This window comes from Dermacentor andersoni, chromosome 2 (genome assembly GCF_023375885.2).
Source record: "Dermacentor andersoni chromosome 2, qqDerAnde1_hic_scaffold, whole genome shotgun sequence".
In the NCBI taxonomy this organism is placed as follows: domain Eukaryota; kingdom Metazoa; phylum Arthropoda; class Arachnida; order Ixodida; family Ixodidae; genus Dermacentor; species Dermacentor andersoni.
Window position 1 is genome coordinate 194,860,871 of NC_092815.1, and position 25,430 is coordinate 194,886,300.

General features: G+C 47.9%; 1 protein-coding gene across 1 annotated transcript; it reads right to left on the reverse strand.

Annotated features, from left to right (window-relative positions):
• Window positions 1–7,203: 7,203 nt before the first annotated feature.
• LOC129382110 (putative nuclease HARBI1) lies at window positions 7,204–10,895 on the reverse strand. The gene is made up of 4 exons (XM_072286207.1): window positions 10,199–10,895; window positions 9,982–10,123; window positions 9,175–9,515; window positions 7,204–7,272 (listed from the first exon to the last, which is right to left on the reverse strand). The coding sequence occupies exons 1-4, from the start codon at window positions 10,739–10,741 to the stop codon at window positions 7,204–7,206; spliced, it is 1,095 nt and encodes a 364-aa protein (XP_072142308.1). The 5' UTR covers window positions 10,742–10,895.
• Between the last annotated feature and the right edge of the window lie 14,535 nt (window positions 10,896–25,430).

Genomic DNA, 25,430 nt, shown 5'->3' on the forward strand with positions numbered 1-25,430 from the left:
GTGAGGACAGAATTTCTGCAGAACGGCTGAGTGAGTCGTACAGGGCGCTACTAACAAGACTGAAAAAGCATGAGAAGCAAATTTCTTTTTATCATCTTCTTTCGTATCCTTTTTCGTCCGCGTGCTTAGGCCATGCGCCATACTGAACAAACATATCCATGACACAGTATCTACAACTGCCTCGGACGCCCGCGCAGTCTGCAGCCGATCGCTTGGCCACTCGTGAAATGTGATTAACACTGTAGGGCATGCTGTTGTTTCTAAGCAAAACAGTATTATTCGCCGGCGGGAAGCTCATTCAGCAAACAACGGAGTCTCGCGATGTATCTCCAGAAAACAATTTGAGCGCTTCTCAAAGTAAACAGCGCAACTTATTCTGGAGCAGAGCAGTACCTACGCGGTTAGGATCACCATAGTTTTCGTAACTACTCACTGCTGCTAAACCACACCTTAGAATTTAGAATTACAGGGGGAGTGCTACACTAAGGTGACATTCCTGAAACATATTGTTACGGGCATGTTGGGAGTATAGAAGATTGAATTTACAATATACATACACAATGAGTCAGAGTAGTTAAGAAGGCTGACCACCAACACGCAGCAGCCAGCGTCCCGCGATCTTCTTCTTTCTCCCTTCTTTCATCTTTCAGTAACAAGACTACCGGTGGTGAAGCTCCATCTCGGCGCATGGTAGGCAAAGAATTGCGAGTGAACTATGGCTTCAGCTGCGGAACGTGGACGACGTGAACAGGCGTCGGACTTGAGGATGAATCAAACTGTAGCGGCGAAATCTCATAATTGACGTCGTTAAGTTGACGTAGGACCTCATAAGGCCCTGTGTAGCGAGCGAGAAGCTTCTGGGAGTGGCCAACCCGACGACATGGTGACCAAAGGAGCACCCAAGCACCTGCTGCGAACTTAACATCGAGATTTGCACCAGTCATAACGCTCTTTTTGTATATGCTGCGAGGCTAATAAACGAGATCGGGCAACTTGACGTGCCATGTGAGCGCTATCGATGACTTCTCGAGCGTACACAGTTGCAACACGTGGCACAGAAGGGAAGATGGTGTCAAACGGCAATGTGGGGTCGCGACCGTGCAAAAGATAAAAGGGTGAATATCCTGTGGTGTTACGTCGGGACGAGTTATACGCGATCGTCACGTAGGCCAGCGTGGCGTCCCAGTCGCGCTGATTGCTGGAGATGTACATCGACAGCATCTCTGTGATTGTTCGCATGAGACGTTTCGTAAGACCTACCACCGACCGTAAGACCGGTGGTAGGCGGTGGACAGCTTGTACTCACTGACACAAGAGTGGAGGAGGTCGTCGACAACTCGAGACAAGAACGAGCGGCCGCGGTCTGTAAGCAACTGTCGAGGTGCACCGTGGTGGATACTGATGTCGTGGTAGAGAAAATCGGCGGCGTCTGTTGCGCAACTAGTCGGCAACGCCTTTGTTATTGCGTAGCGTGTCGCGTAATCAGTAGCGACGGCGATCCACTTACTCCCTCAAGTCGTCGTCGGAAAAGGGCGAAACAGGTCAAGGCCTACGCAAAAGAACGGGTGAGAGGGAACTTCAATTAGATGGACTCGTCCGACAGGTGGCAGGGGAGGTTTCTTCCAGCGCTGACACAATTCGCAAGTTGCGACATAACGACGCATGGAGCGGTGGAGACCCGGCCAGAAGAACCGGCGTCGTACGCGGCCGTATGTACGCAAAACGCCAAGGTGTCCCGCCGTCGGTGCATCATGAAGTTGTTCGAGAGCCACGGATCGCAGATGATGATTAAAGACCAGGAGCATCTCTGGGCCATCAGGGTTTATACTGCTGTGGTAGAGGATACCGTCGTGCAGAGCGAACATGCGGCACGTGGCGTCAGTGCTGCCAGATTGCACTCCGGCGATGATGGACCGTAAGGATTAGTCGCGTTGTTGTTCAACGCGCATGTCGGTCATGTCAGCAAAAGCCATCAGGCAGGTCCAAGGATCATGCGCAGCAGGATCAGGCGGATGCACAACTGACCTCAGAGGCAGATTGTAGGCGCGAACACACTCGCACACGTGGTGCTGGATTCTCCGTCCTCCTTAAGGTCAGCAGATACTCCGGCCATGCTGGCTTAAACCGCTTCGGTACTACTCACAGAACCGTTTCCCTAGAAGACGCCACTTCATACTAAGCCGACAACGTGAGTGCGAGAATCACCAGGGACTGCCGACGGGCGTATACCATGGCATACAACACGGAGTACTCGTGCAAGCCAGCATGCCGACTTCCCACAGATGGTGCCGCTAGATACGCTATATGGCAGCGCCCATGAAATAGTCAGAGACGCTAGTAGAGCACAAGATCTGCGATTGATTTCAGTGAGTATGTAATAGTTCTAGGGAGGCAAATAGTCTAGGTAAGCGTATGCGCTAGTAACATGTCTAGTAAGACTTTGGAACTTTTATTGTCCGTTGAGCCACATCACAGTGAATATCACTTATGAGGTAAGTTGAAGTCCCCGGCAATGATGACATTTCGGTTTTCGCAGCTTTCTACCTACAAATCAAATAAAAAATCCGGATGAGCCTCAGGTGGCTGTAAACGCCCCGGACGACAACTTCATTAGCCGAGAATGTTACTTTACAAAAAAACACTCTCGTGCTCCAAGCTTACAGAAGGCAAAAGCAAGGACCTCAATGTTTCTTTTGCTAAAATAGTTTAGTTTAAAGTAGTTTTAGTTGGACTATGAGGAAACTTGGAATAAATTATATTGCACCTGAACTTGGCGGGGGGGGGGGGGGGGGGGTAGGGCACATAATGAAGGGGGGTAGGGCACCTAATGCGTATGTTAACGTATGCTAATCCGTTCACAAAAATGGTGCGAAGTGGTTTGCCATTACTAGGATGACAACTTGAGCTCTACATCATCATCATCAGCCTAACTAAGCCCACTGAAGGGCAAAGGCCTCTCCCATACTTCTCCAACAACCCTGGTCATGTGTGAATTGTGGACAAGTTGTCTCTGCGAACTTCTTAATCTCATCCGCCCACCTAACTTTCCGCCGCCGCCTGCTACGTTTCCCTTCTCTTGGAATCCAGTCCCTAACCACTAATGACTATCGGTTATCTTCCCTGCTCATGACGTTCCCTGCCCATGCCCTTTTCCTTTTCTTGATTTCAACTAAGATATCATTAACTCGCGTTTGTTCCGTCACCCTGTGTGCTCTCTTCTTATCCCTTAACGTTAAACCCATCATTCTTCTTTCCGTAGCTCGTTGTGTCGTCCTCAATTTAAGTGGAACTCTTTTCGTAAGCCTCAAGTTTTCATCCCTTTAGGTGAGTACTGGTGAGACACAGCTGTTATACACTTTTCTCTTGAGGGATAATGGCAACGTGCTGTTCATGATCTGAGAACGCCGGCCAAACGCACCCTAGCCCATCCTTATTTTCCTTACTATTTCAGTGTCATTATCCGGATCCGCGTTACTCAGAGCATGCTCAATTCTATCCACACTATACCTCCTTATGTCAGCTGTCTTACGCTTATTCATTACTTTGGAAAGCTCAACGTGAGCTAGTTGATGACAATTCATTTTGCACAGTGCCAGCAAGTACAAGCATAGGATAGAGCAGAATTAGTTGGTAATCCTTGTCTCATGCGGTGAAGCATTGCATTGCAGGTTGGTCAAGTTGCGCAGAGGAAGCGGCCGTGTGCTTTTCGTAGCGCTCCTTCGACTTCCTTGCGGTACGCAGTGAAGGAGCAAATCTTATATTATGTTCAGCTAAACTTCATCTAACTAAGGAAGCAGAGGTTGATGCATTACAAAGTAGGCAGCATTGCGTACTGGCAAAAAAATTAGCCTAGACATCCGTGGCAAACAAATTCTCGCAAAATTTGCAAATATCACTGATTGCCGATGAAAACGCTTGAAACGCGTTTCATTATGTACCCGGTTAATATTATGCACCCGGCTCCTAATTTTGAAAGGATGTGTTGTAGGGAAACTTCGGGTCCAAGCTCGATCCGACTAGCTATTTCGTTCGATCTCCTTAATATTTCTTTTAGCAATGCCGCTACTCCTGTATGGAGCAGCGGCTGAGAGAACACGAGTTCCCACAACGTAGCATCAAGAAAGTGAATGTTCTCTGCCGTTCATGACGAAACCGGGCTCAGCTTTGTACTGCGATTGAGAACTATGTACAAGCAAAAGCCACAAACGCCATCTGAGTTCATAGCGAAGCAAAAAGAAAAAAAAAGACGAGCATGTTGTACTGATAACAGACTCTAATGGATGGTAAGTGAGAAGCACGGTTTTGTTTACACAATAGGAGTGCTCCATATGCTGCTGTGTGCATCACCAAATGCCCTATAAACACTTTCCGATCAACGGTTGTGAACATCTGCACGCGTTTCAAAGTTCTTTTTTCTAGTCCACTTTTGGAGAAAAAATCGATGTCTTTTGGGCTGCTAGTGCGTTAGCGACACACTGCCGTCCACCATGGCATTCTATATCAAGCTCCGTTTGGGCTTAAAGGCGCCATACGAGTTGTTAAATAAAAATTCGCCGAAGATTACGATACCCCGTAATGCGAAAGTTGATTGCAGCTCTCTACATATTTTCATTTCCCAATATTTTTGGCTGGCAGGGACAAACTATATCGTGCGGCACGTCGCAAACGAGTGAAGTGTGGCGCTACTGCCTCGATAATCAATAGATCGGGAGAGGCAGCTAGCGGGTGACGCCTGGCTGCAATTCAAAGCAGTTGCTGTAGACAGACCTTCCCTGTCGCAGCGCTTTGTTTTGACGTGCTCGCGGCATGCCTTATCGATGGTGCCATCGGTCAACAGATGACGCGTGCTACTCTGACGCAATCTGGGAGCGATCTTCGCGGCAGAAAGCCCCATTGACACTAGCGGTGAAAGGCGCACGGCGCGCCGCCCGCGTTTAAGCGCCGCGGCATTTAAACACCAACATACATGACATCATGAATAATCATGTGACAGCATGAAAATCGTTCCTCCTCTCTGTACGTGCGAGATGTAGCATCCTTTCTCCTTCGTCTGCTGACAGGTCGGCGCAGTGCTTACGTTCTTCGTCCTTCGTTCTTAACAAGAGTCATGTCTGATGAAGATGACGACGTAGTTGCCACTGATGACAATCATGTGGGCATGATATCTTCTGTTGCGGCGTCGCCGCGTCCCAAAGTCAAGGCGAACGAGGCACTGGGTGTCGCCTCTGTTTAGACTCATTATTGTGAAAAAGATTTGCAGCGGCTTAGCTCCGCTATGTCAGGATATACGTAGCGAAAGCTAAGGGATAGCATGATAAGCGTTGGCTAATCTTGATTGCAAGTCCAGGTTAGTCTGGTTTTCTAGCTATTTTGCGGGGTTTACCCAGTCGTTCGGCGCGCTATTCGTCTGCATCCTGGGCGATTCGTTTCCTCTTCATCTCGTTCAGATGTCGATTCCAGGGTCGCGATAACGTAACTCTATTCCAAACAAAAAGTGTTCCAAACTCCGGACGTCAAAGTGACGCGATAGTTTCTGCGTATGGGGGCGGGAACCAGCGACGTTTTTCAATCTGCCCAATCAGCAGCCTCCATCGTTGCCGGAAGCATGTTTTGCTTGTTTTTTATTAGCAAAGGGACCGTATAGCAAGTGACATTTAGATATAAACGTCTGATAAAAGAACAATTGTGTGTCGCTGAGAGTAAAAGTGTTTTGTAATCTTTTAACCCAAGAGAAGTTGAAGCGCGCTTGAAAGTAAACACAAATATTTTAATTTTTCGAGTCATAGCCACACACGTGCCAATTCCGCATCCAATCCATTTTGCTACGCACACTTAAGATGGCGGCTACGCGAAACAGCTGATCGGTTCTGTGGGCCGCTCTTAGAGTATTTTTGTCCATAACGCGATTAGATGAAATCTCGCCGTACGAGGTACTTTCGCCCGAGAAGAATTCTGGAAGCTGTGAACATCATGAAGACTGTGAAAGCGTAGTGCTCGGTGAGTAAACACATCATTCTTTCTTGTGCTTAGTGACTGAGCAGTAGCATCTGAACATCTGGGTGATCGCATGGTGTTCACTTTTGCTTTTATTCGCATAGGATACGGAAGAATCGATGAAGGTTGGAAGGCATCTCAACAGATAGCTGGTAAGTAAACGTTTTCTATAAACCATCGCAACTATCTCCGAATGTAGGTCCTGATTTAAATCGAGGGTGGTCTGTAACAGAGGCTAATTTTTTTTTTCTCTACCACACACTGCTGCGCAGTGATCCATTCCCCCGTGCGGGCGGTACAGATACTCCGCCAACAGCCGCTGGAGGATGCGGCCTGCAGGGCAGCCGCCGAGTATGCGCGGCAGGGGCAGCTGGCTGAGGCAGCGAACGCGGAGGTCGCCAGTTTCCACCAGCTGCTGCAGCAAAATAGGCAGGTACGTACAACTTGGCCAGGTCATTTTTTAAAGAGGTGATTAGTGCGCATGGTAATGTACATTACAACAATATTACACATCAGAGGCATCTGTAGTCATTTGGCTCATTGGTTCATGCACTTTAATGTACATTACAACCATCATATCACACATCAGAGGCATCTGTAGTCATTTGGCTCATTGGTTCATGCACGTTTATACATCTCCTTTGAGGTGTTCTTTAACACATAGCAACTTACAAAACATTTCCATGGTTGCATGTATCACCACAGCATGATCATCATTTGTTTAACAATTTAACTAGTCACGAATACTGTCTTCTGACAGGCAGAGGCAGCATGGTAGGATTTGCTACGTTTCACATGTTTTAAACATAAAAGACCATATACGTTTGCACGGCCATTTCTCATGTCATATGTAAATGATCTCGCTGCCCTCAAGAGTAACCTTGCTGAACCTGTAGCACTTGCAAACAGTGCGAATAAACGTTTACATTGCATAACCTGCAGCTAAAGTGAGTGAATTTGTTTCGCAGCATCATCAGCAGCTGGTGGAGGAGCTGAGGGCGGCCCGGGTGGTGCAGCAGCAGCTGGCAGCAGAGATGCGTCGTTTGAGAGAGGCCACCGGCCTCATCGCGACAACACTGCGCCAGCTCCTGGCTGCCCTGGCTCGCCTCCGTGAGCAGCCTCAGCCATGAGGGACAGTTCCCCTCCCCCCCCCCCCATATCATCCTTTAGTACTAGTAGGTACAAGTGTTGCCCATCTTTCCGTTCAAATCACCGCTGCAGCATTTGCCGGTGGTGCCCATACGTCCTCGAAAGCTGTTGTGCCGAGTTGTAGCCAGTCTTGTGAAATTATGTGCAGGTCATGTGCGACCATGGCAGCGAAAGCTGATAGTGCTGTGATGTCACTTGAAACACAAATGCGTGTTTTTTTTTGTATGTAGCACTAAAGGATGATATGACTGTTTTCCCTACATTTCTGTACCTAATCATTTTTTTTTTCAAGGTAATTTCTTTTCATGTGTATTTTCACTTGCAGTGCAAGTTTGCCCAATGGAGACGTTATGAATTAGATGTAGAATTTTTGCCATATTTCCGTTAGGTGTTGTTCACTTCTGTTTTGCTGGTACTGATATGTTTCAATGCGTACCGTTTTTCCAAGGAAGATATACACTATGCAATCACTTTTACAGCAACTTCGACATTGTCTCGCACACATACAGGTGCACTTAACTACAATGCTGTGATAACTGGAAATGAATTTTCATGCCATATGTATGTCGTGTTTGCAATGTGAAACATTTCGTGCCTACGCAATGCAAAGTAGCCGAATTGGAATTTTTTTTAACACCAAGCGCCTGTTACTTCTGATAGTTATTGTGATATTTCAGGTGTCCTTACCTATGATAGCAGTACAATCTAGTCCCCATTGTAGTTGAGCACAGTTTGTGACATACATAATGGAGCCATCGATGTGGCCACTATTTTGACATTCGCTGCCAGGCTGCTCTTGCAGCCGTTATATGAAATACCGTTGAAGTGCCAAACGTTTTCTCACTTGTCCTTCCTTAAAAGCATGTGATGGCTGTTTTATATTGTGATCTTATTACGGCACTAGTCATTGAACTATTTCGTGCTACAAACACGCTGACTACATAATAGACAAGACATCTTTCTTGCTGCTAAGTTGCTGAATGAAGATAAATGGTTGTGTGCGAGTTCAAAAAAACATCATTATGCTCGTGTCATATTTATGCAGTTTAACATCTGCCAACGGCCCATTGGTAGTGTACTGGGTCCCATGTAGTGAACATCACACGGCTATTTCGGCGCCATCAAGTCATGCTCTGTGTGCTTGTCTGTCATTTGCTTTGATGAAAGATGGCATTGAAGATGGGTCACATGGTTTTATTTACAACGCAGATATAAATAAACAATTTTAAACAATGCAAGTGGCACTTGAAATGAATATTTACAATGTGTGTTCCTTCAATTTCAGAACTATTTACATATGTACACTCTCCCAAGGGAGAATAACGCGCTTGACATGCCAGGCGATTGTTTTCGGCATAACTTGGCCTTCTGTCAAGGAACTGTGCGGTGGCTGTGTGGCAAAATAGCGCAGGACCTACAAGGTGCGTGAGAACAGTACACATGGTGGAGCGAGAAGTGTTGTGCTTGGCAGCAGCCCAAATAGGAAGCGAGGAGACGAAGACCAGCCTCCCATGTACAGTGCAGATAGCGGTGACAGTGTCGGTGATGACAGAAGCAACAGCAGCAGCAGCAAATCAGTTGGCAAACCCCAGCTGCCCCGAGAAGTGGCTACAACATTCTGCTGATGAACGCAAAGTGTTCTATCCACAGGTACTAAATGAAAGGCTCTCATGTAGTGTCACAGTGGAATGATGCAATCATCTCCGTTAGTAACAGCTCACTGGCAGAGGACACGTGAAAACGCTGGTTATGATTGAGCAGATTCGATAAAAAACAGCACGCTATCCACTAATTGCACACATTTCTTCACATTGGTTCCTGCTCTCTATTAGGTGTGTAGACAGCAGTAATAAACATCTGCCTGCAGTGTCAGGCAGGTGTTTATTGCTGCTGTCGGTGCTGCTGTCGACGCAGCCGCCTTCGCACCCTTTTCAGGTAGTGCTGGTGCTGCTGCCGTGTCGTGCCAAATGAGCTAATAACATTATCCCGGGCAGCACAGCCTCTTAGGTACATCATGCGTGATGCCCTCACTCGGGGAACTCTCTGTGGGGAGGGGTTGCCACTTTCATCGTCACTGCTGCTATTGCTGCTGTCTTCACTAACATCATCCAACAACACGTCACCTTCCTCAAGACACAAGTTGTGCAACACTGCACATGCTGCAACGATGTTGGCAGCGCGGCCTGGCTCGTAGTGGAGGGCGGGGTACCGCTGAAGGCAGCGGAAGCGGCTCTTCAGAAGCCCAATGCACCGCTCCACTACGGACCGCATGGCAGCATGTGCAGTGTTGTACCTGCCTTCTGCAGTGTGTATGGGAGCTTGGCCTGTGACTGGGGTCAGGAGCCATGGTTCCAGTGGGTAGCCGCTGTCACCTGCAGGATCATAAAACATGGTGTGAAATCTGCACAAAGTTTAGTAGGCGAAGCATGGGTCATGTAAAATGCACCTACTACAGAAAGACTGTAATAAAGGAATATACAGGCTGAGCACCTGACGCATCTGTGTTCACAGATAACAATAGCTGGGACATAGTAGCATCCCTATTTGCAGCAAGGCAGCTCTTTGTGTAGTCTTTATTCACAAATGACTGTCAGTGTAAAAAAGAATGTGACAACGTGTGCACTGTACACTCACATTATAAATTAGGTTAAAGTACAACGCAGGTGTGTTGTCACTTTGTTTCGTGCAGATACCATTAGAAAATTTCTACATCTCGCCTATACTTAATAACCTGACTATGACATAAGGGGTCCGGGCTTCAATATTCTCCTACGGCGCGAGCACGCTTTGCTGCATGCTGCCAGAATTGCAACTGTACAAAATTTTCCCGCTGCTCACCGAGGAGGTGTTCGCCGGCCTTGGCAATATGCCCCTCCAGGAACCGACGACGCAACCACGTAGTTCTCCAGACGTGGGCGTCGTGGTCTGACCCCGGTCGCAGAGTCTCGACGGCGAGGATCCGCATGCCTGCGTCGCAGATCTGACGAGAGCGCGCACAGCAGATAAGCCACGCGTTGCTATGACGGGCAAATTAGACAAAAATTAAGATACTTACGAACATTGTGTTGAGGGCGTAGTAGCCTTTGCGGCACATGAATGCCGCCTTCTGCTCGCCCTTCGGTGCGATGATGGCTATAAGGCTGCCGTCCACGCATCCGATGACGCCGGGAATGGAGCCGCGTCGAAGGAACCCTTCCTTCACGGCCGCCTTTTCCTCCGACGTCCTCGGGAAATGGACCCACTTGTTGCGGGCCCCGGCGTGGACGATTGCCTCCGCCACGCGTCGCACACACTTGCTGACCGCAGGCTGGGTCACGCCGATCGTCTCCTCGCTCCCTACCGAGGCTTGAAAGCTGCCCGTTGCGAAGAATCGCAACGCGCACAACACTTGCCGCTCCACCGACAGCGCTGAAGTTCTCACGCCTCCGAGTTCCTCCGCCACTTCGTCGCACAGCCACCGCACAGTTTTTTTCTTCAGGCGAAAGTGCCGCCGAAACTGATCGTCTGGCATGTCAAACGCATCCTCGGGCTCCCTCCTCCCGCGCCCGGACTGACGAGCCGCCGCCGCCGCCGCCAACGCAATCACGAAGGCCGCCATTTTTTTCTATTCCAAACGGAACGGGGCACTCACCGGTTATTCCACGAATTCGGCGGGTTTGTTCGGCATAATTTAGCATAATGAGTGCGTAAACGTCACTTTGACGTGGCAGTTTTTGAGCATTCCTGACGTCGCTTGACAGGCAGGAAAAATGGGCGCGGCCTCAAAAAATTCGGCCAATGAGCGAGCGCTGTCGGCCATTTTGGAATAGAAACAGAACTGAATAGTTTTACGTTATACCGCCTCAGGCCTCCTCCTGCTTATCAGAATTATCACCATCCATACTGCCGCCTCAACTGTGGTTGCGGCGCCTGTGAGCTCTTCTTTTAACTCGACAGCGTTAAAGAGCTGGTGTAGCAGAAAAGCCGGCGTTGTCGGCGTTGGTCGTGAGCGAAAAATGGCGGAAGACAATTCATAAATAAAAACAGCATTCGAGATGGGCTGGGTGGGAATCGAACCAGGGTCTCCGGAGTGTGAGGCGGAGATGCTACAACTCAGCCATGACTTCGATCGTTCAAAGTGAGACAAAGGCGCCTCAGAAACGTGCCGTAGAAAGTTATACGGCGGTGTATATCAGTGATTATGAGCATGTAAATTACCGAAGTCGCAGTTAAATGCGTAGCGAAGAACATTTCCGCTACATTTCTTCTGTGCTTGGCGCACACGCAGAGCCATCTTGCGGCATACACAAAATACCCCCTCCACGCAATGCATGGCGCTGCCCCAACAGGTGGCGAGCCACTCGGCCGCTTCTCCCCTTCGTCTGGTTTGGGCACATGGGGGCCGTGCGGGGACCGGTGCGAGGATGCTCCAATACCCTTGCGTCGTTTAATAAGTTTTCTCGCTCTCTCAGCTTTTAACTTCCAGCGTGCGTCACTCGAACCCTCGTGTTTAGGCGACGCGGCTCCTCTTTCCGCTCACAGCGCAATTCCTAGGTGCAGCGTCCGATACGGGATGCCTCTAACGAGATCGTTGCGCCGTAGCGCGTCTGGTGGGAAAGCGTCCCCTGCGGTGTGTGCCGTGCTGCGGCGAGGAGTCATGCGTCTGCGTGGTGCTCCCAAGCGAGATAGAGGACGATCCCATCGAGGCGTCAGCCCCATGATCGCGTCCGCCTTCATGGCGCGTCGCGGCCTGGCAGTCCGTGCCGATCACGACGTTTGGCTCGCGTAGATCGTTTCTCTCTCCGAGACACCGAGTTCTTTGGTTCGTTCCGCTTGCTCAGGCGCACGTTTCGTCTTTGTGTGACTCAAGAGCAATGCGAGCGAATGAGTGGGCGGGGCGAACGGGGTGCAATAACGCTATCGCGTTCCACTCTTGAAGACGAAGCTTAAGCGTCTTCCAAGTTTTTTCAATCCTCCGACATGTTATCAGACATGCGACGCAGCTGGCGAAGCGAGCGGAGGCAAGCCCAACGACGAGGAACGCGGTGTGACGTCATACTAACCGGCGACGGCGGAACGGCATGGCGCTGCGCAGCGGCGGAACACCTGTGGCTCGGTGCTACTAGTGGCGCATGCACAGTAGTGACTAGGGAGCGAGAGAGCGAGAAATATCCGCGGCGAGGCGCGCGTTGTAACGTCATGTGCCTGGAGCAACACCACGGCGAAATCGCAAGCTCGCGGCCATTAAATCCTTCAATTTAAAAAGATTGGAGGACGCTTAAGCTTCGCCTTGAAGAGTGGAGAGCGGTAGCGTTCAAAGATCCCTGGCTGTTTCTCACGCTTCCTGTGAACTAGAGCGTATGTAACCATAATGTTTACCGGGAATCGCTTGCCGCGAACGCTATGCGCGAAGGCGAGCTTTGTGGTAGAAACACGGCCTCTTGCGTGGGCCGCGATGCCGTGGAGGCGAGCGCCAGGTGGAGGCATTACAAGGAACCGGGCGCGCCGCTCTGTGGCCCCGAAGACATCCATCGCGGCCGCGCGCGCTAAATGGCGGACGCCGCGGCCGGTCTGTGAACGCCGCGGCCAGTTTGTGTGTGTAAAGGGGTTTCTTTGTGTTTTCGCGCAACAGAATTATGTTTTTTCGTATAGTCAAATTTACAACCCCAGTGCTATCGAGTCTATAGGCTGTGTGTATGTCGTAGTTTACCGTTTTTTACGAATTTTAGCTGGATAGATGTAACTATTTCAGTCAATTCCTTGCGTCACATCGAAGGCCTGGGTATATGTGGCTCGAAAATCATTTTGCCTAAACGACGCCGCATGCCGTCGCCGCATCTTCTACGACACGCGCTCCTTAACGCTATCGCGTTAACACAGTATCAATCCGTTAACATCATACCAAGCGAATCAAACAAACGAAAGCTGACGCGAGCGAACGATAGTACAAAACGAGTGCTCCTGCTGAAACCAGATACAAGTACCCAGCGAGTGGTCGGACGGGTCCGGATAAAACCAGGAGTGGTATTCTGTAAAAGTCCATCTAGTGGACATGTCCATTTCGTCTACTGCTGATCTGCTTACTGGCAGGGATGCCTGGTTGCTTCGGATATGCAGTCCAGCCCAACGAGTCAGAACTTCAACAGCAGACGAAATGCACATGTCCACTAGGTGGACTCTTACAGAATACCTACCCAGTTTCCCGTGCAGACGTCAATGCAATTTGCCGCTCTCATTGGGCTCCGTCCATATGCGGCTCGCGTCTTTCGCTCTTTCAACTTTCGCTGTTGTGCTCGTCCGTTCGGTTGCGCCGCTCGCCGCGGGAACGGGCCATTAAGAGCTGCGTTGTAAATGTTGACAGACACTTTAGCATAAGAGGAGGATGAAGGCAAATGACTGCACGCTCACGAGACATTCATTACATTTCTTGGCATTTTCATTCGAATGCATTCTTACTTGATATTATTCTATTTCTCCCACCAAAGATCGAGAGTTCGAGCGCCCTTTATCATTCTACGTTAATTAACTGTGCCTTAATATCGCCGCAATTAGCGCCAAAAATCGCGCGTTCCACTCCCAACAAAGGTCGAGGATTCGCCTCCCACCAAATGTCGTGGGTTCTGGTGTCTTAAAAAGTCAATCCTAAATAAATGTGTCTTAATTAATATCACTTTAACTAACACCAAAGCTAGTGGGTTCGGCTCTCGACCTCCATAATGTCATTTGGAATCCGTTGAGTAGTGGGCTCCAGTGTCTTAACTGCGCCTTAACACCAAATGCCGTGGGTTCCAATCCCAATAAAGGACGAGGATTCGATTCTCGACCTTCACGATGTCAATTGAAATCCAACTTAAAGATTTGGCCGGTTCGTCCATATCTCCAAGTGTTTCCGGCTCCCACTGAAGGTCGTCGGTTCGAGTGCCTTGATTTACTTAATCTTAAATAACTGTATTTTAATTAATTTCGCCTTAATTAACACCAAATGCAGTGGGTTCGACGCTCTACTATCATGATGGCAAATAAAATCCATCTGAGATAAGGCTAGTTCGGCATACCTTTAAGTGCGTTAGACTCCCAACAAAAGTCATGGGTGGGAGTGCCTTGCTTAACTCTGTCTTAATTAACTGTTTCTTAATTAAATTTGCTTTAATGAATACTACAGGTCGTGCTAGCGCTTCATCGCCTCGGCTTCATGCTTTCTTACAAAGTGAACGACCTAATTCCCCCTAATTAACAGCAAAGACCGTGGGTTCGACCCATACCAAAGGTCATGGTTCTTATTGCACTTCGCCTTAACACCATACGTCGGGAATTCGATTCCAAACAAAGGTTGAGAGTTCGACTCGCTGTGAATTGTGGTGCCGTGAACACTATGACGCCATACCGCCGGATAACGGATTTTCCAACTCATGTGCGATTTAAGCCTTTATCCTTATAGTGGAAGACGCTGACTCACTCATAGAGAGATGAAGTTTATTCAAGTAGCTCACGGTCTGAGACATTGTCACTTGTGCGCAAAGAGGTAGCCAATTGACCTCAGTGTGCTGTCTGAGGAGTCTCCCCAGCATAGGGCAGAGGTGTTTTGGTGGAGGGGTGCAGCTAAAACGTATTGGGGAAAGGAAGGAGGCAGAATAAAGGATTGTAGAAAGTACGGTAAAGATGTACGTTATACAATCAATTCACCGTATACCCTGGCAGGACTGGTGACCAGGGCGGCGCTGCACAAGGTGTACCACAGCATTGTTGGTGAATCGAAGTGTTTGTGCTTGGTGGACGAGACTAAAAGTTTCGATAATTGCACAGAAAATGCACGGTTTGAGCTGTATGATAGACAAAAAACAATCGAAAGAGAAGTCAATATTGACTGCATGTGGAGAAAGGCGTTTCCAAAAGAATACAAAGGTACAATACATAGGCATTGCTTTATGCATTTATTTAGTGATTAGTCGCTGTACGTGTGTATTAAGTTCTCACAAGCGATACTTCCATAAAGTGTGAATGTATTCAACATCGCTGACGGCAGCTACCGCAATTAAACTGCATTTTATTGTTCCTTAACTTAGAGACTCGTTTTCATATGACAATGATGTGCACTTGTTAGGTACAAACGGCGTCTACCTATAACCGTTAATGTTTTGCATCCACAAAATATACAAGAAGCTCTATGCTGAAAGTCGGTATGTAACTGATAGTACACTTAATATTCCTTGAGCAGAAGATTCGACGAAGTGGGAATGGGCCGGTGCCTAGAAGGTGCTTAGACAAATAAGAAAGAAACACTCAGCATAATTTGGCATCTCGTCTTCAGCGAAATGCTAACTGTAAAAAAAATTGCTGATCCATCCTTCCAAGGAATCAGTCAACACGAAAGTGAACCGTCTGTTCTAAGGACCTTGGCAGCTTTCTTGCATAGTCACAAATGCAAGTCTGTAAATATGCACACTCTTTCACTGAGAACATTTTCGCTCTAATGGCAAACTAATTACGGACATAGCCAGCATGCGATGCGTATGCTGGTGCACAATGTAAACGGAGCCCCACAGGCTACCAAGCGCTGTTGGTTAATCCCAAGCGAGGGTGAGTGTGTACTTAAAATCTGCGCCGTTAGGGCCCCGGCGCCATTGCGAACTCGCGCTCGTGCATTTGGTTAAAGGTGAGCAGACGCGCATTCTTCGATCTCGCTCATCGAGTGACATCTCTGCGTTGACGGCGAGCATGCAGTTAAAAGCGAGCGACCGGCGGGGACGATGTGAACATCGTTTTCCTTCGCCTCCACTTTCCAACCACTCCTACGGACCTCCCTCTCCGCCTTCTCCCTTCCTCAGGAAACCATTACAAAATGGCAAAGTGTCACTTTCCTGCAGGGCTGGCACAAACGGTCTGTGGTCATGATGGCGTGACGCACGTACAGCGCACTAATTTTACCATGCAGCAAGGTATAAAACACTTTCACGTTAAATTGATTTTGATTATGCAGCCGAGCTGGGCGCGACGCAATGGCCAGTCACAACCCGTGAGGTCTTGCCCACGCATTTCTACCGCAAGGCTGTGAAGAATAAAAAAAAAAGAAAACGGCGCTACATTAGGAAACGCCACCAAGAAAACCTCGTTTCACCGGCCACTGATGCCGGCGACACTGTTTAGAGAGGCCAATGTCGAGAGGCACAAGTTATTTCAGCCAAAGCCAAAGCAGCATGCGCCTTACCGGACGACATATACGCCACATGGAAGCGGCGGCAGCAACGCAATGGTCATGATCGGCCTTATTAACCTCCGCAAGTGAAATGCACTCCATGCGCAAGCAAGGTAAATCCAAATGTGTACGGCCGGACGTGGCCTTGGAAGGGCTGGAGACATTCCACAAGTACCTGACTAAAGCGATGACGTCCTTCGGAGAATGGGTCCAACAATGGGCTAAGAAAATCAACCTGCTACGAAACTTCGCATATAGAGCTTCCATAGTGACTCATACAAACCACTATCCCGCTTCCCCTTCCACCATTGCTCAAGTATGAATAAAGTTAACATATAAATACTATATTCCATCTGAGAATTGTAATATCCCCTCGTTTATGCGACATGATTTTAAGCTAAAGTTCATTGCATCGAGGCACTAAAAAGGAACTTCAGGGTCTAATTCTGCCAAAACGAAGTACCGAATATTCGTTTAAACTCAAAATGCTTTACTCGAACTTTTCCCCGTTCAAGTGGTGACGCGTTCGTTTGAGTTTAGGTTGCGCGGAAAATGTGACCCGGCAGGGTAGCACGCCACACACTGCATGACTTTGACTTGATTGATTGAGCTTGACGTGAACAGCAACATCCTTGGTGGCAGATTGAAAGACCCCGAGCCATCAGGTCCAATTTCTACGGTGTTTTGTGTGAGGTTTCTCAACGCAATTTATCCCAGCACCACCAAGGCGAAGCTTCCTCTTGATGCTGAGACAACGGGATGCTTTAGCGCTTCCGTCTAAGTTGACTGGATCTGCGTGGCTGGCGCTGGGGAATCATCCTTCGTGAACCCACTGCGCTGGGCCGCCAGATCTCGTTCATCAGGCGGCCGGTGTAGACGGCTGGAGGCTGGAACAGATCATTGGACGCCATATCACGCACACTAAGGTCTCGCGACGTCATCAACTTGCACGCGCAGTTGATAGGCCAGAGGCTGTTGAGCTCGGCAGTAAGCGGCATGGCACAGCACCAGTGGGTGGATTGCTGTGTAAGAACTCCTTAAGCGCGTCATATGACAAGCTAGCGGCCCCTTTAGGTAAGCATGAAGCACATCGTTGACTTTTTGCCAGTCACTCTCTCCTCATGTGCCTCACCATATCATGAAGTTTAAGGCAGGCTAGCAAAACATCAGGACAACCTCCAGGCACTGCCAAGGTGCCAACATTGATGACAGACGCCTGACTTTTCGTCGTTGCTTCGACCACGGTGTGCACGTCGTGCGAAAGTACCTTGAAGCCAATAGGCTGGCCCAAGAGCGCTGGGCTGTTCAAGTCACCCAGGAGACGGCCTTATGTAAACGAGATAGGCTCGTGTTTACATGATAAGGTAGAAGTACGTACATTTGGAAAGTTTCAGGGCTAGGCGAAAATCAATTGTCAGGCACTCGATTCTAGCTGTACTCCTATGTTGCCGAGCAGGGCATGCCAGGATGACAGTGATATCATCAGCTCATGGGAAGATGTTATGTCGCCGCTCACCACCGTGAATGCGTCTGATGATGGGCAGTCGGACCAAGTTAACGCGCAGCGAAATCAGCGGACAGCCTTCTCAAATCCCGGCCTAGGTCGGAATCGATGATGTGAGGCCATCAGCAGCGGCGACCGTGGCCTGGTTGTACATGCAGAGATTTGTAATCAGTTGTGTGGACTAACTACGTGCCAAAGCTCCACGTGCATCTAAGGCATTAATGAAGCGAATGAATGCGTGGCATAAATCTTTCTCAGATATGAGAGCCTGATGGAACCTCTTTAAAAAATATTGATCGTGCTCGAGAACACTCTCATTTGGTAGGAAGCCTTTCTGAGATTGATAAGGGCCATTGTTGCGCCATAGCCTCTCCCTAAATCGCCCGCCGTAGCACTTGGCATATAACATTGTTGCCCTGTTTCCCAGGGCGATCTGGCGACAGCCGCGGGAATTCATAGCATCCCCGTTCTTGCATATAAAGACTCTTTGGGACGTCATCCAAACATCACGGGTGCGGTGGCAGTGGAAACAGACATTGAAGAAATCACAGTGGTTTTCTCTCAGGGTCGGCGGCCATCAAGTGACGATCTCCGAGGCTATCTTCACCGGGTGCGTGAACGTACTGTCCCCGAGGCAGCTATGGGTGCCTGCCAACGCTAACAGCAGCTCCAGGCTGCACAGCTGACCGTTCGTATATCGGAACGACCGTCACCTTCAAGGGACGTTCATTATTGTCTGGAGATCGAGGAGACACAACGAGGTCCTGAAAAGGCATTAAAAGAACGCTCACAATAAACGTTAGCATCGCTCACTATTCTAGAGACCACGAAGCACTTATACTCCGTTCCATACACAGCGGTCAACGCTGTGGAAGCTACGCAAGAAGTTCGCTCAAAGCAAGTTATCACTCCGCGCGTTCCGTCTATGCTTCGCTGGGCGTTCCTTCCACGCTTCTCTGCGCGTCGCCAGCGTTCACTCGCTCGAGCATGCACGTGACCGTCGTCGCGACAGGTTACAAATAAAAAAACTCTAAAAAAGCAAAAAAAAAGGTCTATAGCAACGCATTGGCAGCCGGATACAACAGTGTGCTTGTTTCTAAGGGTTAACACTTGTTTCATTCAATACTGAGACTATGTAAAAAAAAAAAAAAAAACTTGCGCCCAATTGCGGTAAAAAAACATCGAACTATATCCAAGTGCGAACGCAGTATGGAACAGAGTAGTGACAAGGCACCATTTCCATCTGCATCGACGCTATTGGAAAGTGGCTCTGTCATGGCAGCTGATTTGGGCAATACTTTTCAGCGTCTCCGAAGTGAGTACATGGAGAATTTACCCACTCAAACAATGCGAAGAAAGCTACTTGAAGTCGCTCAATATTGAGTTCTTCCTCGACGTTCCAGGAGCACTTCCGTCGCTATGAAGGTAGTCAGTCATTCAAATAAGGCATCAGACGCCGGTGTCAAGTATGCTGAGCCGTGCTACAGCTTTTGCTATACGCAAGAGAACAAGGACTCAAATAATCGGGTGCTTATTTGCGTGCTTTAATGCAAATCATGTGTACGCATGTAAACGTGGTGATGTTAATGTCAGTACATGGGATACAATAAAAATGTATTGGAGAATTTTACACTGGCGCCGTCGAGTGCTTAACTGGTTTGATGATGCGATTATCCAAAGAAGGCGATGGTTTTATGAGAGCGTACAATTTTAAAAGCGTTACGATTAAATAAGGATTGCTCTGTTCTATTGCAGCGGTGTTCACCTTAAACTCAAGTTCCATGCGTCAGTGGATCAGTTACTTGGCGTAATGTTGTCAATTTATGCGAGCATTCGCAACTTCTAGTACATCTAAAGCAGACTTGTACGTAACGAGTTACATGCAATTAATTACTTGTAATTACAGTATATGGTAATCTTATAACCTAACCAGTCAATTTTTGCTCGCCTACGCTCAATGTAATTCAATTACTTGGTTTTAAGTAACCAATCATGTAATTAGTTATTATACCTATGGGAAGAGCTGCACCAGGTGACACATCTTTAGGAACCTAACTTTGGTGGGAACTGCAGTAGAAGGCTCAAAGTCGTGCCACGCTGCAGGTTCACGGATGTGCATGTTCAGAGAGGTGAGTCAAGGCGCTCAATATTTGTTGCCACATCTTAACGCTCCATGAGCTGTTAGCTGACGAATTCAACGGCTGCTGGCATGTGTCGATAGCGGAGACCACTTAATACATTAATGCAGAAAATTCAACTGCAGAGAATTTGTACAGATTTGCTTTGGTGTGACCAGGAGCGCCGTCTTTGCGTCCCAGCAACAGTGCAACAATGAAGCACTACCCTTCACAGGACCCAGACTCTGAGTAATGACAATCTTGTACGCAAGATCCCTCTACGTTACTGTGCCGCCATACCCCCCCCCCCCCCTTGCGCAGATCGAATAAGTTTTCATTGTCACTGATGATGTATTCATGATAAAAACCATAGAGACAACCAACGAAATTATTCAAAGGCCTTTCTTAGTCAACATAAGTAATGTAGGAAGAGCTGGAGAGGACGCACTGGATGTGCCAGGCCAGCTCGTTCTGGTTAAGGTATATGTGCAATGTTACAAAAAGTTCGAAAGAATGTAGCGTAACATTAATCAATTACAATTGCGGTATACCTAAATTATTTTTGTCAGGTAGTAATTGCTGACTGTAATTGTTAACAGTTATGAATGAAGTAATTGTAATTATAATCAGTTACTCTCTGTATGTAGCGTGCACTGTAAATCTGGTGGGTGCGCGCCGTTTCGAGGCTCAAGTATCATCATCATTCACAATGCACGTGTTATGAAGAAAAAGAAGGGGTCTCTCTGCGATGGCTGGCTACCACCCAATTTCGCAAGGCGTACTGCAAGCACCTCGGGGTACGTTCCCGCCAGGAAATGTGGAAACGAACACCTTTCGGTCCCTCCCGAAATCGGCCCAACAAAATCCTCCGCAAGTAGGAGATGACCCATGCCGCATCAAGTCAGACCCGGCCAACAAGATGTGGGCCGCGTCAACATGGACCACAACAACTCCTGCGGCACCGCAGCATGGCGAGGTACCACTTCAGACGCCTCCGACCACTGCGGTGGAGACAGTGGCACCCCTGTGGCCTTCGCCTCCTTTCAGTTTGGACTTGTCGACTTCAAATTGGCCACCACGTAGGAGGACAAAGGATCGTCAAGTTCGCAGATCGAGACGCAGAGCTCCATCGCGGCGCTCAGCCATTTTGGCCTGGGACGAAGGCGATGGGGGAAAATCTGCGAAGCAGCTGCTGCCCCCGCATAACGAAAAAAAGCCATCGACGGTCAAGCCGTTCAGGACCGCGTTGCCAAAGAGTGCAGTGCCGACTCCTACCGTGTCTCCTCAGAGGAGGGGCGACGCCATGCCTGTGCTCCAAGACACTTGGGATGCACCACAGCCGATACGCATGCGCTTTTTTCTTCAGGCACCGAAAAAAGAGACTCGCGAAGTAGGCTCTGCTCTTGACCAGACGATGCACCAGCCTCAATTTCTTGAGGCCACGTTCCAAAAAAGAGATACGGAGACGTCCGAGCAGTCTGACGAAGTAACAACAATTTTCGACGTGCATCAATCACCCGGTTATTCGACTAAGCCGACGCCAGCGCTCGAAATATTTCCCCCTGCCACCGCAACTGACAGGAAGTGCGTTGCTCACGACACGGCGGGGCTTGATGATGAACCAGGACGCACGATGAGATCACAGCTGACAGAACCTCCAGGACATAGCATGCACGAACTCCGGACCAGCAGTGACCCTGCGTGGAAAACCAGCAATCCGCGTCAGCATCAGGTCGGAGGTTTCATGGACAGCATCTCAAGCCCTGTGAGTATTTTACGGCGCTACTTCACAAGGGTTAACGATGGCTCCTGGGCATGGCACAGCAAGTCCGAGACCAGCGCCACCATCGGTGAGAGCAGTGACAGCAGCCAAGTATCCAGCCGGGGTGCAGCTGAATCAAGATGGGTAGCGCACACCACCTGCCTCCTCCTATGCCTCGCGTCGGCTGCCCTGCTGTCTTTCTGGGGATTCTACACCATCGCAGATGCAGCCTTAGCTGGCCGGGAGTTGCCGGAGGAGAATGGCGACCCCATGACGATTATGCCGCCGTATGAGAAAGCGAGCACCGTTTCGCCTAGTTCGGGCAGCCACCAACGTGATTCCTACAAAAATTCACCTTCGGGAAACGGCGTTTTGGTTCGGTCGCCTGACGGCTTGGTTCGCAGCAAGCCACCGGATGATGATTTGAAAGCCCCTACATTGGTGGAATAAAATTGCGGAAAAAATATCGCCTAAGATATTTATAACGTTCTTTGCGCTTCACCGTGATATCATCTGTTCGTGTCAGATATCAGAAAACGCGACAGAAAACGGGAAATGGGTGCAGACTAAAACGACTTCTGAAAGCGCAAGCTTTCATGAGGAACGGGCCCGACAAACTGACACGTCTGCACGCTGCAAATGCCTGAGTGAGCGTGTTGGCATGCGTCCTATCGGGGGAAAATCGTGGCCAAGTGGTTGGTGCATTTGTCAGTTTGGAATGAATGCAGAAGTTCGATTGTACTCTGGGTCCTGTATTTCTTTAATATAAAGACTCTCGTGACACTTCGGATCTCTCTGATAAACAGAAGTCCGAAGTGTCGCGAGACAGGAACCTAAGCACCGCGAAATGCCTGGAATCATGCAGACAGTGCTTTGCAATAAAGAATCAGCGAATTCTACGCTTATCTGGAAATATGTGTTAATTAAAGCTTTTCATTATGTTTATGCAAGAGCTAAAATCTCTGCAACGTAAGGCAATTCAAGGAAATTCTTGCCGGAAATAAGAGGTTATTTAACCCCAGTCATATAAGAATGACGTAAGAGAAATGCCGTGTTTTAAGAAAACCAAATGCGTTCTGGTAATAGTAACGCAAGAGCGCAAATATTTAGCTGCAGACGCGTGCTCTACATAACGGCGCCAAAAAATCCATATGAAATGTATACATTTTCTTAACATTGCTACGGAACAGTATTTGCGATGACGTAGAGGCGAGCAGTGTCAAGATGACGACGATGATTAGAGGCTAGCGCGGGCTGTTGCCTCTTGGCCAAGTGCCACGTATTTCCTTGTAAATATACTTGTATATAGCTTTTCGTCTGCTTCTTCGTACGTAACAATATCATGCATCATCAGCAATGTGTGTGTGTGTGTTTTCTTTTGTTCGTATGCGCCCACTGCAATTGAAGACTACCATTTCTCACTGTTGAAAGATTGTTGTGTAATGACTTGCAGAGGATGCAGCTTCCCATCTTCTCAAGTGTGTTCTTGTTCGTGTTATTGACTCTTCAGTACGGTTGGTAGCTCTTTGTTTGCTTATTACTTATACCACGGTGGTTACCTACCATGGCTATAAAGAACGGAACACATGGTGCCATGATGATTTAATAGCATAAACCCACCGCAGAGGATAAGCCAATAACCGATAATAAATGAAATAAGATAGTGTGTAATAAGGCAGTCAGCCTTGCATGAAGAGGTGCAATAAGATGACCTAGTTTTAAAGCTACCTCAAGTAATGTGTCCACGTGAAGAATAAGTAAGGGAAATGTTGACTAAGTTTATTATTATTATTATTATTAATATTATTATTATTATTGCAGTGAATTTGCCTTCTAGCTGCTTGAATTTCCCAATTTGAAAATTTGCTGAAGAAGAAATAAATGAATCACGGTAAATGCGAACTTATGATCAAGTAAGCTTCTTGTGACCTAGAAGTAACGCAGCTGTGCCTGTATGATAATGAGCGAATTTATGAATTCCGGGGTTTTACGTGCGAAAACCACGATTTTGTTATGAGGCACGCTGAAGTGGGGGACTCCGTTATGGTATGGTTGGTATGACGCAGTGAAATTTATAGCTCATGAAAAGACAAGGACACAGAAATACAGGGTACATACAGGCGCTGACTTGTCACAGTGTTTATTGCGAGTCAAAGAACCGCATATATAGGCAACGTTATTTTGCAGAAATCATCAAGAATGCGCAGTCTGCGAACCTCACCTATCTTTACGCATATAAGATAGCTCTATAAAAGGGGGGGGGGGCAATTGGAGGTTTTGAAACGGTGTAATCCCTTAACCTTTCAATCACTTCGACTTCAATATTTGCGCGAGTTAACTGACCTCTGCTGCTTCCAACAATGTATCAGTCTTGACATAGTGGATTGCACGTGGTAGGTTCATCGTCGCTTGCACTGACAACGCAATTCCTACAGTCTCTCCAGTGCATACCGAGGAACCCGCCTAGCTTTTCCTTTGCGTTATGGCGGTGTTCTTTCAAAGGCTCGTTCAGGCACCTTCCGCTTTATCCTACGCAACTCTCACCATGCACATGACTGCCTCAGCAGATTGAACGAACCTGTTCTGATGCATGATTTTGCGCGCAGGCTTTTCACGGAGGCCAGGCCTAGCTTGTCTGCAGAGGCATTGCAATTTTTTCGCAGGCGGAAAGCGCTACTTTGACATTTTCACGTTGTCGCATCTATATTAATTTGGTGGGAGGAGCTGTGGATGTACGGTACTCATTTGAATAATTATTATAAATACTGTCAATAGCCAAAGCTTTAAAAAGGAGAGAGAGGTTACAATTGAAGAAGGCAATTGAGAATTTATAAAAGAGAGAAAGAAAGGTGGCAATATAGTACAAGTGTTAAAAGTATAAGAATGCTGATAAACATTGACTATAACACACACTAAATATGGGATGTCATTAAACAAGAATAGTGTCTAGTAAAACGAAAGGAAGGAAAACGAAAGAAAAGCACCAGCAGATAAGAATTTGGACAATGCGTACATAATGCGATACGCCCAGTGAATGTGCACCACGCGAACAGATATGTTGCCGATCTTTATTGCAGATGTATATGATACGTATTGGAAAAAGCAAAATAAATATCAGGCGTTAGCATCGCAAGAAAAATTATCAACTACGCATTTGCGAAAACGCTCATTGCCTATGATAGATGCAATAGAAGCCGGCAGGTTGTTCCAGTCTTTAGTTGTGCGTGGCATGAAAGAATTAGAGAAGGCCTTCGCATTGCAGCGAATGCTTCTGATATAATGTTTGCGGTTAATGCGAGGCCAATAATAGGTTCGTGTTGAAATGAGCTGACCTTTCAAAGAAGTGTGACAGTACATTTTATGGAAAAGGAGAGACGGAAAACCCTTTGGCGTAGTGACAGCAATGGCAATGATAAGACTTTATTTCATTACTGTTAGGCTGGCTTTGCGGTTAGAAAGGATAAAATGGGTTGCGTTATTCTGGACAAGTTCAAGGGCTTCAGATGTGTTAGTTTGGTGAGGCTCTGAGATTGAAGCTGCAGAATCTTATTTTAATAATATTATATGGGGTTTTACGTGCCAAAACCACTTTCTGATTATGAGGCACGCCGTAGTGGGGGACTCCGGAAATTTTGACCACCTGGGGTTCTTTAACGTGCACCTAAATCTAAGTACACGGGTGTTTTCGCATTTCGCCCCCATCGAAATGCGGCCGCCGTGGCCAGGATTCGA